This window comes from Microtus oregoni, unplaced genomic scaffold, assembly GCF_018167655.1.
Source record: "Microtus oregoni isolate MIOR12 unplaced genomic scaffold, Mior012 000023F_ref0000262, whole genome shotgun sequence".
NCBI lineage: Eukaryota > Metazoa > Chordata > Mammalia > Rodentia > Cricetidae > Microtus > Microtus oregoni.
Window position 1 is genome coordinate 6,269,133 of NW_024543082.1, and position 13,214 is coordinate 6,282,346.

The 13,214-nt window shown below is 42.8% G+C and overlaps 1 protein-coding gene across 1 annotated transcript in view; it reads right to left on the reverse strand.

The window, feature by feature from the left end:
• Positions 1 to 10,737, reverse strand: part of LOC121462055 (protein mono-ADP-ribosyltransferase PARP14-like) — a 118,134-nt gene extending 107,397 nt beyond the window's left edge. The window contains exon 1 of the mRNA XM_041673476.1: positions 10,545 to 10,737. Coding sequence (XP_041529410.1) covers positions 10,545 to 10,737 — 193 coding nt within the window. The remainder of the gene's footprint in view (positions 1 to 10,544) is intronic.
• Positions 10,738 to 13,214: the final 2,477 nt, after the last annotated feature.

The following is a 13,214-nucleotide window of genomic DNA, read 5'->3' on the forward strand; positions in this document are numbered from 1 at the left end:
TGGAACAGGTATAGGGGGGTTATCATTGAGCAAGTGAGCCAAAGCCAGAGACTACTGAGGGTCCGGATGTGAATCCAGAACCTTCAAGGGAGTAGACCTAAGCCAACACCCCAGCGGGTCTGGGCGTGAGTCTAGGACCTCCCAGGAACTAGGCCTGAGCCAGGACCTTTGCCAATCTGGGCATGAGTGAACCTGGGTCTTCTGAGGGAATAGGAAGGAACCAGAGATCTTGGTGGGGCCACGGTGAGTCTGGGACCTCAGAGAGAGTAGGCCTGAGCCAGGTACTTTGTGGATTCAGGCATTGGTCTGGGACATCAAAGGGAATAGGCAGGAATCTGGTACAGCTGCGGGTCTGAGCACAAGTCTGGGACCTCTGAGGGAGTAAACAGGTCCTCTCTGGTTCAGGCACACCTGAGCCTGGGACCTCTGAGGGAGTAAGCAGGTCCTCTGTGGTTCAGGCACACCTGAGTCTGGGGCCTCTGAGAAAGTAAGCAGGTCCTCTGCGGGTTCAGGTGCACCTGAGCCTGGAACCTCCGAGTCAGAACCAGAAACATTTCCAGGTCCAACTCCAACCCAGGGACTTCTGCAGGAGGGAATCCAGACCAGCATTTACAGATATAGGTCAAAGCCCATAACTTAGGCCAAAGTTGCCCTGAGGCAAGGAACTCCACCTTGGGCAACAAATTCCACAAGAGTGGGACTGAACAAGCCACCTAGGACATAGAAAACCTGAGAAAACAAGCTCCACCAGGAGTAGAAGACAGGAGCAAATCCAATCCCAGAACACTGGCAGGTCAGGACTGAGGCAGCGACCAGATCAGAGTCAGCAGTCTCCACCAGGACAGGTACAACACCAAGCCAGGAACTTCTGCAGGAGGAGATCCAGACCAGGATTTACAGATACAGATCAAAGCCAGCAACCTAGACTAAAGTAGGCCCAAGACAGCAAACTCCAAGAGAGCAGAGAAAAGCACAAGAACACTGATATATCTCCAGGAACAGGAGTAACCAGTGGGGTAACTAGAACTGTGACACTGACTGTACCATGTAGAACCACCATCTGAGCTTTGGATTCACTGGCACCTAGAAGATTATTCAACAGAATCTCAGACAGCCCCAAACACATCTAATAGAGGAAAAGATATGTAGAAAAAGTAAGATCACATGATACACCACAAAGAGCAACACAACACCAGTAAAACCTAAAGACCCTACAACAGTAAGACCTGAGCAACCAAATATGGATGAACCAGAAGAAAATGACCTAAAAATTACTTCAAGAGAATGTTTGAAATTCTTAAAGATGAAATGATAAATTCTTTTAAAGAAATTGAGGAAAAGGCAAATTAAAAATTGGAAGATATCAGCAAATCACTTAAAGAAAACCAAGGAAAAGAACTCAAACATATAAAAGAAACTATCCAGGACTTGAAAACTGAGATAGAAAAAATAAAGTAAACACAAGCCAAAGAAATTATAGACACAGAAATCATGAGAAAAAGATCAGGAACCAAAAATACAAGCATGAATAGCAGAATACAAGAAATGGAAGAGAGAATCTCAAGCTCTGATGATAAAATAGAGGATATAGACTTATCAGTTAAATAAAACTTTAAATCTAAGAAAAGCTTAACCCAAAATATCCATGAAATATGGAACATCATGAAAAGGCCAAATCTTTGAATAATAGATAAAAAAGAAGAAGAAGTTCATCTCAAAGGCACAGAAAATTTATTTAACAAAGTCATAGAAGAAAACTTTCCCTAAGAAGAAAACTTTCCTTACCTAAAGAAAGATATGCCTATGAAGATACAAGAAGCTTACAGAACACCAAATAGACTGGATCAAAAAAGAAGTCCTCTCACCACATAATAATCAAAACACTAAACATACTGAGTAAAGAAAGAATATTAAGAGCTGCAAAGGAAAAAAATCAAGTAACATATAAAGGTAGACCTATCAGAATTACACCTGAGTTCTCATTGGAGACAATGAAATCCTGAAGGTCATGGCCAAGCATTATGCAGACATTAAGAGACCACAGATGCCAACCCAGACTACTATACCCAACAAAACTGTCGTTCACCATAGAAGGACAAAGCAAGATATTCCACGACAAATCTAGATTTCACCAATACCTTGCCATAAACCCAGCCCTACACAAAATACTAAAAGGAAAACACCAACCCAAGGAAAATGGCTACACCAACAAAAACACAGACAATTGATTATCTCATGAAAGCAAATCCTGAAGAAGAAAAAAAATACACAAATTAACATCACCAAAATGAAAACTAAATTAACAGGGGATAGCAATCACTGGTCATTAATATCCCTTAATGTAAATGGACTCAATTCACCTATAAAAAGGCACAGGCTAACAGACTGAATACAAAACCAGAATGCATCCTTCTTGCATACAAGAAACACATCTCAACCTCAAAGAAAGACTTCATCTCAAAGTAAAGGGTTGGGAAAAAATATACCAATCAAACGGACCTAAGAAACAAGGTGTAGCTATTCTAATATCTAACAAAATAGACATCAAGCTAAAATGAGTCAAAAGAGACAGAAAAGATCATTTCTTATTAGTCAGAGGAACAATCCATCAAGAGGAAATTTCAATATTGAACATCTATGCCCCAAATACAAGGGCACCCTCATATGTCAAAGAAGTACTTCTAAAGCTTAAATCATACATTAATCTCCACACACTAATCGTGGGAGACTTCAACACTCCCCTCTCACCACTGGACAGGTCAATCAGACAAAAAATTGAACAGAGAAATAAGAGAACTAACAGATGTTATGACTCAAATGGACATAACAGAATCTATAGAATATTCCATCCAAACAGAAAAGAAGATACCTTCTTCTCAGTACCTATGGAAACTTCTCAAAAACTGACCGCATACTCAGTAACAAAACAAACCTCAACAAATACACAAAAATAATTCAAATAACCCAATGTACCTTATCAGATCAACTGCTACACTAATTTCAGAAAACCCACAAATACATGGAAATTAAACAATGCTCATCTGAATCATCAATGGGTCAAGGAATAAATAAAGGGGGAAAATTAAAGACTTCGATAATTCAATGAAAATGACCATACAACATATCCAAATTTATGGGACACAATGAAAGCACTGTGAAGAGGAAAGTTCATAGCACTAAATGCATACATAAAGAAGCTGGAAAAATCCCACACTAGTGAATTAACAGAACATTTGAAAACTTTAGAACAAAAAGAAGCTCACCCAAGAGAACTAGACAGCAAGAAATGATCAAATTGAGAGCTGAAATCAACAAAATAGAAACATAGAAAACAATACAAAGAATCAATGAGACAAAGAGTTGGTTCTTCGAGAAAATCGACAAAATAGACAAACCTTTATCCAAACTAACCAAAAGTCAGAGAGAGAATATCTAAATTAACAAAATCAGAAATGAAAAGGGGGGACATAACAACAGACACGGAGGAAATACAGAGGATCATCAGGTCATATTTTGAAAACCTATACTCCACAAAATTGGATAACTTAAAGGAAATGGATAACTTTCTGGGTGAATATCACTTACCAAAATTAAATCAAGACCAGGTAAGCAAATTAAACAGACCTATAACTGCTGAAGAAATAGAAACAGTCATCAAAAGTCTCCCAACCAAAAAAGCCCAGGACCAGATGGCTTCAGCTCAGACTTCTACAAGACTTTCAAAGAGGAACCAATACCAATACTCCTCAAATTATTCCACACAATAGAAACAGAGGGAACATTGCCAAACTCTTTTTATGGGGCTACAATTACCCTGATACCCAAACAACAGAAAGACAATACTAAGAAAGAGAATTACAGACCAATCTTACTCATGAGCATTGATGCAAAAATGCTAAATAAAATACTAGCAAATCGAATCCAAGAACACATCAGAACCATTATCCATCATGACCAAGTCGGCTTCATTCCACAGATGCAGGGATGGTTCAACATACAAAAATCTGTCAACGTAATCCACCATATAAATAAGCTGAAAAATAAAAACCACACGATCATCTCATTAGATGCTGAAAAAGCATTTGACAAAATACAACATCCCTTCATGATAAAGGTCTTGGAGAGATCAGGGATACAAGGAATATACCTAAACATAATTAAGGCAATATACAGCAAGTCAACAGCCAACAGGCAACATCAAACTAAATGGAGAAAAACTCCCAGCGATTCCACTGAAATCAGGAACAAGACAAGGTTGTTCACTCTCTCCATACCTATTCAACATAGTTCTTGAGGTCCTAGCTAGAGCAATAAGACACCAAAGGTATATCAAGGGGATACAAATTGGAAGAAAAGAAGTCAAACTCTCACTGTTTGTTGATGATATGATAGTTTACATAACTGATCCCAAAAATTTTACCAAGGAACTTCTACAACTCATAAACACTTTCAGCAATGTAGCAGGATACAAGATTAACTCAAAAAAAAATCAGTAGCCCTCCTGTAGCCAGATGATAAAATGGCTGGGGAAGAAATCAGAGAATCAATGCCCTTCACAATAGCCACAAATACCATAAAATATCTTGGAGTAACTCTAACCAAACAAGTGGAAGACTTGTATGACATGAACTTTAAATCTTTGAAGAAAGAAATTGAAGAAAATACCAGAAAGTGAAAAGAACTCCCATGCTCTTAGGTAGGCAGAATTAATATAGTAAAAATGACAATCTTATTGAAAGCTATCTACAGATTCAATGCAATGCCCAGCAAAATCCCAGCAAAATTCTTTAAGACCTCAAAATAATGGTACCCAATTTCATTTGGAAAAGCAAAAGACCCAGGAAAGCAAAAACAATCAACAAAAGAAATTCTGAAGGCATCACAATCCCTGACTTTAAACTCTACTACAGAACAACAGTACTGAAAACAGCCTGGTACTGGCATAAGAACAGACAGGAGGACCAATTGAACCTAGTAGAATATACGGATATCAATCCACACATCTTCGAATACCTAATCTTTGATATAGAAGCAAGAAAAAGTCAAATGGAATAAAGAAAGCATATTTAACAAGTGATACTGGCACAACTGGATATCAACATGTAGAAGAATGAAAATAGACCCATATCTATCACCGTGCACAAAACTCAAGTTCAAATGGATCAAAGACCTTAACATAAAGCCAGCCACACTAAACCTTATAGAAGAGAAGGTGGGAAGTACACTTGAACACACTGGCACAGAGACCACTTCCTAAATATAACCCCAGCAGCACAGACACTGAGAGAAACAATTAATAAATGGGACCTCCTGAAACTGAAAAGCTTCTGTAAACCAAAGGACACGGTCGATAAGACAAAATGACAGCCTACAGAATGGGAAAAGATCTTCACTAACCCCACATCAGACAGAGGTCTGATCTCCAACATATACAAAGAACTCACAAATTAGACACCAAAAAATCACATAATCCAATAAAAAAATGATGTACAGACCTAAGCAGAGAACTCTTAATGGAGAAATCTAAAATGGCCGAAAGATATTTAAGGAAATATGCAACATCCTTAGTCATCAGAGAAATGCAAATCAGAACAATTCTGAGATTCCATCTTACACCTGTAAGAATGGCCAAGATAAAAAACACTGATAACAACTTATGCTAGAGAGGTTGTGGGGAAAAGGGAACACTTCTACATTGCTGGTGGGAATGCAAGCTGGTACAACCCCTTTGGATGTCAGTGTGGTGATTTCTCAGAAAATTAGGAAACAACCTTCCTCAAGACCCAGTAATACAACTTTGGGTATATCCAACGGATGTTCAATTGTGCCACAAGGACATGTGCTCAACTATGTTTATAGCAGCATTATTTGTCTTAGCCAGAACCTGGAAACAACCAAAATACCCCTTGACTGAATAATGGATAAAGAAAATGTGGTACATTTACACAGCAGAAAAAAATAACAACAGCTTGAATTTTGCAAGAAAATTGATAGAGCTAGAAAACATTATTTTGAGTGAGGTAACCGAGACATAGAAAGACAATTATTACATGTACTCAAACATAAGTGGTTTTTAAACATAAAGCAAAGAAAGCTAGCCTACAAACCACAATATCTGAGAACTTGGACAACAATGCGGACACTAAGAGAGACTAACATAGATCTAATCTACATGGGAAGTAGAAAGTAGAAAAAGACAAGATTTCCTGAGTAAATTGAGAGCATGGTGTCCTTGCGGTAGGGCCCAGAGGGGATGGGGAGATGCACTGAGGGACATAGAGAAAAATGTAGAGCTCAAATATCAAAACTAAATAAATGTAAAAAATAAAATAAAAACCGAGGGACTTCAGGAACCTTTGAGGCATATCCCAAATTGAACTGTCTTTTTAGCCCTTATAGGAGGCTCAGCATATCATATGTTGTGGAATATTACTTTAACTATGAAAAGATGTGTTACATTTGTTTATGCTGCATTTGTTTATGTTTAATTATGCAAAAATAAATATGTTGCTGTTTTACCTGCCTGCCTAAGCACCTGATTGGTCTAATAAAGAGCTGAATAGCAAAAAAAAAAAAAGAAAGAAAGAAAGAAAGAAAGAAAGAAAAAGAAAAGGAATAGGAAGGGGTTTTGTCCATAATAGAGAACCAAAAGGAACTGGAGGGTGTTGGCGGCTGCAGACCCCTGGCCCCTTGACTTGTCTGCCTTTGACCCTTTGCCTACTGGAGTGAACTGAGTAAAACACCTGTGCCTGCAGCTACTCTGAGAATGAGGCCTGCAGTTGAAAAATCCTTAGAACTGGGAGTGGCTATCAGTTAGGAATTTCTATATAAGCTTCCCTGGAGAATAATAAATTTGTTACTCTTGTATCAAGAATGTCCCCGTGTCTGTCTCTCTCTCTCTCTCTCTCTCTCTCTCTCTCTCTCTCTCTTTGTGTGTGTGTGTGTGTGTGTGTGTGTGTGTGTGTGTGTATGATTTAAAATCTCCAGGACCTGTTCCCAAGGCTCGTGTACTGGTTCTATAGTGGCATGGGTGCTACAGGAGCCTCGGGTTTTTACAGGAGGGGTGTGGCCATAAGGAGAACAAAAAAAAAGGAAGGAAGTGGCAAAGCCAGTGTAGAGAAAAGAAAAGGAACAGGAAGGGCATGGTCATCATACAGAGCCAATAAGAACAAGAAGGGGCATGGCCATCATATAGAACAGGAAAGGAAAGAAAGGGGCAAGGCCAATATAGAGAAAAGGAAAGGAACAGGAAGGGGCATAGCCAGCATGGAGAATAGAAAAGTAACAGGAAGGCTCCTACCAGCATAGAGAACAAAAACGAAGGAGAACAGGAAATGAAAGGAAGGGCAAGGCCAGTATAGAGAACCAAAAGGAGTGTGGCCAACTAGAGGATGGTGCGAACAGGTCAAGGAGAAAGATACCAGAGACCTGGTGTTCACAGCTACTGCAAGACATTAGGGTCCCCTTGTTCTCTGATGGACAGCTAGTCTGATGAGCTCAGAGCCTGTCACAAAGGGAAACATGATGGCTCTCCCACCTCAACCATGAAGTCGGTAGGTCTAGTGACTTCACGTAGATGTCCACCCAGATACAGACGTTAGAATCCATCTGAGAAGGAACATGGGACTCTAACTCTACTCTATGAGTAGTCAGGAGTTTCCAGAGAAGGAGTACAGGGCTGGTGAGGGGACTGAAGACTGTGTGACCTCAGGATGACCTCTGTGTGAACAGTCTGAAGCCTGTTACCAAATGTCCTGCACCTCTGTGTTACATTTCTCCTCTTCCCTGGACTTTGGTGAAGTCCATCCAAGGCATCCAAGCATGGCCATCTCTTCCTGGATGTGTGCAATGTGTACAAACACAAGTATTTCCAGAGAGCCACGGTGGCTATAACAGTGTGTGATTCCCATCTAGAAAGTGAATCTGGGAGGAGGAAGCAAAATCTAATGTCTGGTCTCTCCCCTTTGCGCACCTCAAGTCATCTATGTTCTGTTTTACTTAAGAAAGTGGGTTCTAGGGTCGCAGAGATGACTCCATGGTAAGAGCACTGGCTGCATGCACATACAATACAAACAAATCTTTTCTGTATGTTTGTGTGATTTTCAGAGACAAAATTTCTCTGTGTAACAGTCCTTGCTGTCCTGACATTTGCTTTGTAGATCAGGCTGTCTTTAAACTCACAGAGATCTGTCTGCCTCTGCTTCACTAGTGCTGGAATTAAAGGTATCCCCCACAACTGCCCTGTTAATTCTTTTTTTTTAAAAAAAAAGGTGAGTTCCCTTACTTCAAGAATGCCTAGGCTCTCACATAATAAACTGGAGCCAATTTAGGACTAGAAAGTATGATAAAGTGTCCTCATCTGAAATTGGTGTTTACAGTGATTTGAGTTTGGGTCTGAAAGTATAGCTCAAAGTCATAAGGAAAAAAAGAACTACATACTCAACATTACACAAACCCAGTTGACCTACAAAGGTGAGACCTCCCTGTTGGTACCGGTATACACTACTGCACTGGTAAGCTCAGTAGCACTGCCCAGCTAGTGAAGGTTTACATGAATAGAGTCATGCCTGCTCAGGGTGTTTCTGGGACAGAGGGTGGGGCCTCTACAGGAAAGGAAAGTTGCTGCCCTAGGTCTGCAGGGTAAATCTGCTGGGTAATTCCAGCTGCCTTGCTGCTGAGGAGGAAGTGGGGCCTCAAATAGGAAACTGGGAAGTGAATGGAAATTCTGGTCAACCGGGAAGACTGGCCTGCAACAATGTTCCATTTTAATGTTCTGAGTCATCTGTGTTGGGATGAGAGGAATCAGCTGAGCCACCTGGGAGAAGAGGGGGCTGTGCACTGGGAGCCCCTGAGGGAGAAAGCTGAGCTGGGGTGAGAGCCCAGCCTTCACCTCAGCTGCCCAGGGCCTGCTGGGAAGGCTACAGCTGGGACTGCACCCTCACAACCATACTTTCCTGTGCTGTGTATGTCACTAAACTACCAGTATCCTATAGATCTCCATTTTGTTGGTTTGAGGCTCTAATTAAACAACAGAGATTTTTCAGACTTCAGCACGTCCCAGTCACCTCAGAGGGTTGGTGGCAAATGCTACCCCACTCACCCACATTCTCTGCACTAAAGTGTCTAGAATAGAGCTGGGCCGGGTCTAGTTCCCCCGCCCTCCCTGTGACCAGGATGCAGTAGTCTCTACCCCTAACATGGGACCAAGATTTGAAGACAGCTCAAGAGAAGAACACACTCCATAAGGGTTGTGTCTAGTGGGGTAGTGACAGTTGGGATCACCCTTTAATCCTCTGAGGTGGTTCTCAACCTGTGGGTTGCGAGCCCTATGAGGGTCAAAGGTCCTTTCTCAAAGGTAGCCTAAGACCACCAGAAACAGAGATATTTACATTACACTTCATAGCCGTAGCAGAATTACAGCTATGAAGTAGCAACAAAAATAATTTTATGATTGGGGATCACCATAGCATGTATTATAGGGTTGTAGCAGTAGGAAGGTCGAGAACCACTGCTCTAGGAAAAGGGAAAATGAGAAAACAGGTTTTGCTACCAGCTGTCTGTGGAGCATGCCCTGGTGAAATCAATCCTAGGACAATAAGGTTCTCACCCAGGCTTTCTGAAAACCTGTGTCTACACCCCCTACACCAGTCTCTCTCTACTTTTTTCTTCTTGGATCCCTGTTGGGCTGTTAACTACAGCCTTGCTTCCTAGGCCTCTTTGCCCCTCCTCTGCCCTAAATGTTTCTCCAAACTCAAGGAGAAGGAGGAATTGTCTGAATTCTGAGGATGACCCTAATCTACAAAATCTCAGGTGGGAACTAATGGTGGCCTTCCAGAAGCCACAGGTCTGGGGCTTCCAATCACCCACCTGAGCAAGCAAACAAGGCTGGGCCTCCCTTACAGATTGCAGACAGGAGTGGGGAACTTTCAACTGCTCAACTGTTCTGGAGCCTCTCAGAGATGAGGGAACCCCACCGCCACCCCACTTCCACCCCCCCACAGGCTCAAAGATCACAGCCACCTGTGGCCTCCCTGGGGCAGAAGGACAAAGCAGGAACTTTGTCCTGGCTGTGGCATAAGAGCACCTGGGCTTTTTCCTCCTCAAGCTCACCTCCCAAGGACACCCCTCCCTAGCTAGAACCCCATAGTGCTAGATGATCCACAATTCCTCAAGATTCTTAATTCTTTAACTGTACCACTTGAATAATAAAAACGGGAAAATTAAAGAAGGAAGGAAGGAAGGAGGGATGGAGGGAGGGGGAGGGAGGGAGGGAAAGAGAGAAAGAGAGAGAGGGAGGGAGGGAGGGAGAGAGAGAAAGAGAGAGACAGAGAGAGAGAGAGAGAGAGAGAGAGAGAGAGAAACACACAAGAAGGTTCACACCAGGAAACTCATGGAAGAGAAAGGGGAACAACCACCACTCCAGAATGCTCAGGCCACCCAGATTTGGACCCCAGGACCTCCTGCTCCCATGAAGCTGTAGCCCAGTACTGGGCCTGCCATCCATGGTTCCAAACCCTGCAGGGTGTGACCTTTGTGCCCCTCACCTTCCTCTGGGGAGAAGAGCACCAGAAAGCTGGCAGGGCTCCCAGGCTGCAGGACGACCTCGACCTCACACTCCCCTCCGCCTGACTTCTTCCAACTCTGGAAGTACATTTGCCACTTGTTGATTAAGGTCTTCGGAGGGTCGGGGCCCCAAGACCCCTCCACCAGCTGCGGGAAGGGTCCAGACGCTGCCATCCCGGCAGGCCTGCGAAACCTCGACTGCCCAAAGCAGCTCAGAGTTCACTTTGAATTAACTTCTCTTTTGCTTTCTGTTTCACCTAGCTGTCCCTGGATGGGAATAGTGTAAACCCCACCCCTCTCCCCCCCCCACACACACACCCAAGGACCCTGGGCACTCCCAGTCCCCTCTTTCTTCTCCCTCCCTCAACAGAAGTGAGTCAATCCCAGGAAGCTGGCAGTCCCATGGACTCTGGTCTCCAGTGCACTTTGCTTAGTATCTCTCTAGCTGGGCTCCTCCTGCACTTCACCCCAGCCACAGCTGAGCTTTGCTCCATCCCTAGGATAACTTCAGTATACACAAAACCCACACTGTATGACAGAAGAAAAGGGGCTCACAGATGATCCTCTCAGGATGCTCCCTGCTCACTTCGGGACCACCCCTCAGAATTTGATCTGCCTTTTTCCTGCTTCTGAATTCTGTTTTCTCATTCGTGAACACTGTGTCTAAAAACTCCCAGTTTTGAGGAACGTGTGCTAGACACCAACCAATGCTTTCTGGGTGTACAAGGGAGGGACACAGATGGGGGGATACAGGAGATAAGACAGTAAACAGGTGTTGCTGGAGCAGGAGAGCAGAGGCTCCCAGCCTAATTAAAGGAGGGACAGAAGAGCTTATGGGCAGGTGACATGGCACCTGAAGCCTAAGGACTATCAAGAAAGGACCTTAGAGGATTGGGGGAGGGGGGCTCTGGGTGGTGACTCACATTCACAGAATCACTAGGTCTGCTGCATGGTGCTGGAGTAGACATAGGAGAAAGAAGGCTGACAACCTGCACACTCCAGAGAGGCCTGGAGGAAACGTGGGCTCTAAGCTGCCACTGAAGGCAGCATTTGCTGAAGGACATGAAAAGTTCAGCCTGGAGTGGGGCAAGAGACTGGATCCTAGCGCAGGAGTGAAGAGGGCTGACTGGGACAGGGGTGAGAAGAGCTGGGAACTGTTTCCTCAACATGCAATGAGCGGATGTGTGAGACAGTAGAGGCTTTGCCACTCCAGGGTTAGGGTGGGCTGGCCCTCTGTGGGCCTGGCAGCCCAGTCTGATGAAAACAGAGAGGGCAGGGAGTCTGGAGAGACCTGAAATTTGCAAAAAGGACAAAGTAGAAGCTGCAAACCTAGCCAGACCTTCCCAGAAGGTGGCTGAACAGGAAGTTGGGGAGTCAGGCTGTGGTGGGGGTGGGAAATTGTTTCTTGGATATAAATATTTTGAAGATAGAAAAGTCCTAGGTATGTGTAAATATTAACACAAAGAAGGGATGTGGGACATATTGGTAGCACCAGCCATGACTGCCCCAGGTGCCAGCATCAAAGCATCATGAATGAAGTCAGGGGCTTGGAGAAGATCTAGGAGTTTTCTACTGATGGCTCCCATTTCTCTGTGGATTATAATCTGACAGGTCACACAACTCTGTGTGAGGCTTGTGAATATTTTGGTAACACCGAAATGTTTATGAAAGCACAACCACCAAAAATTAATTCAAAATAAACTGTATAACACATCCTTGCTTCTGGCCCAGCTTCCCCGGTGTTGTCTCCTGACATCATGCGTCATGTGAGAACGTTTAGTTTTAAAAATTGCTGTTTCGGGGGTTGGGGAGACTGCTCAGCAGTTAAGAGAACTGGCTGCTCTTCCAAAGGACTCAGATTGGAATCCAGCACCTGCATGGCAGCTCACAAGCCCCTGTAACTCCAGTTCCAAGAAATCTAATACACTCTTCCGGCTTCTGTGTTCTCTTCATACACATGTGGACTGTTCATACATATGTCATACACTGACACACATGCAGGCAAAACACTCACTATAAAAAAAATTCTTTCAATAATTCTTGCCTTGGAATTAAGACAGAATTTCTTTCTATTTCTAAAATGGTCCTCAACATGCATCTGCCATTTTATATTGAGTATTAAATCATAGTAGGGTTCTTAGCATCGACAACAGCGAAAGAAAAATGTTCATTAAATCCGGAAAAAAATGGAAAAGTTCCATGTCCTGCAGTAGCAAATATTCAGCAAGATTTAATTCTTTATGTAAAAAAAAAAACACATCTGTTGCAATCTGCAAATTTGCCTCCATTTTTAGTAAATGATAAAAGCATATATGAACTCAAGAACTGTCTTAAAATAACTTTCTTTATGAGTTATCAGGAAGTGCTTGGTTTATATACACATTTTCATATATCTGTATTCATGAGGCTGCACTAAAGTTTGTCAGCTGTCAGCAGTAGAAGAAAAAGTCCTATCTCAGGGTCTGTCAAGTTCAGAGACGCTTTGGAGAAAGACAGTTCAGAGAAAGCAAATTGTTACTTAATTCCAAAGAACTGAAATAGTATAGAGAGGGACAGGGATTCACAGAAGGGAATTTCCTATTTTGCTTTGTTTTGTTTCCCTGATCTTTAATAGTGTTGAACAGTGCCCAGGTGTCCTCCAGTTTTCTGCC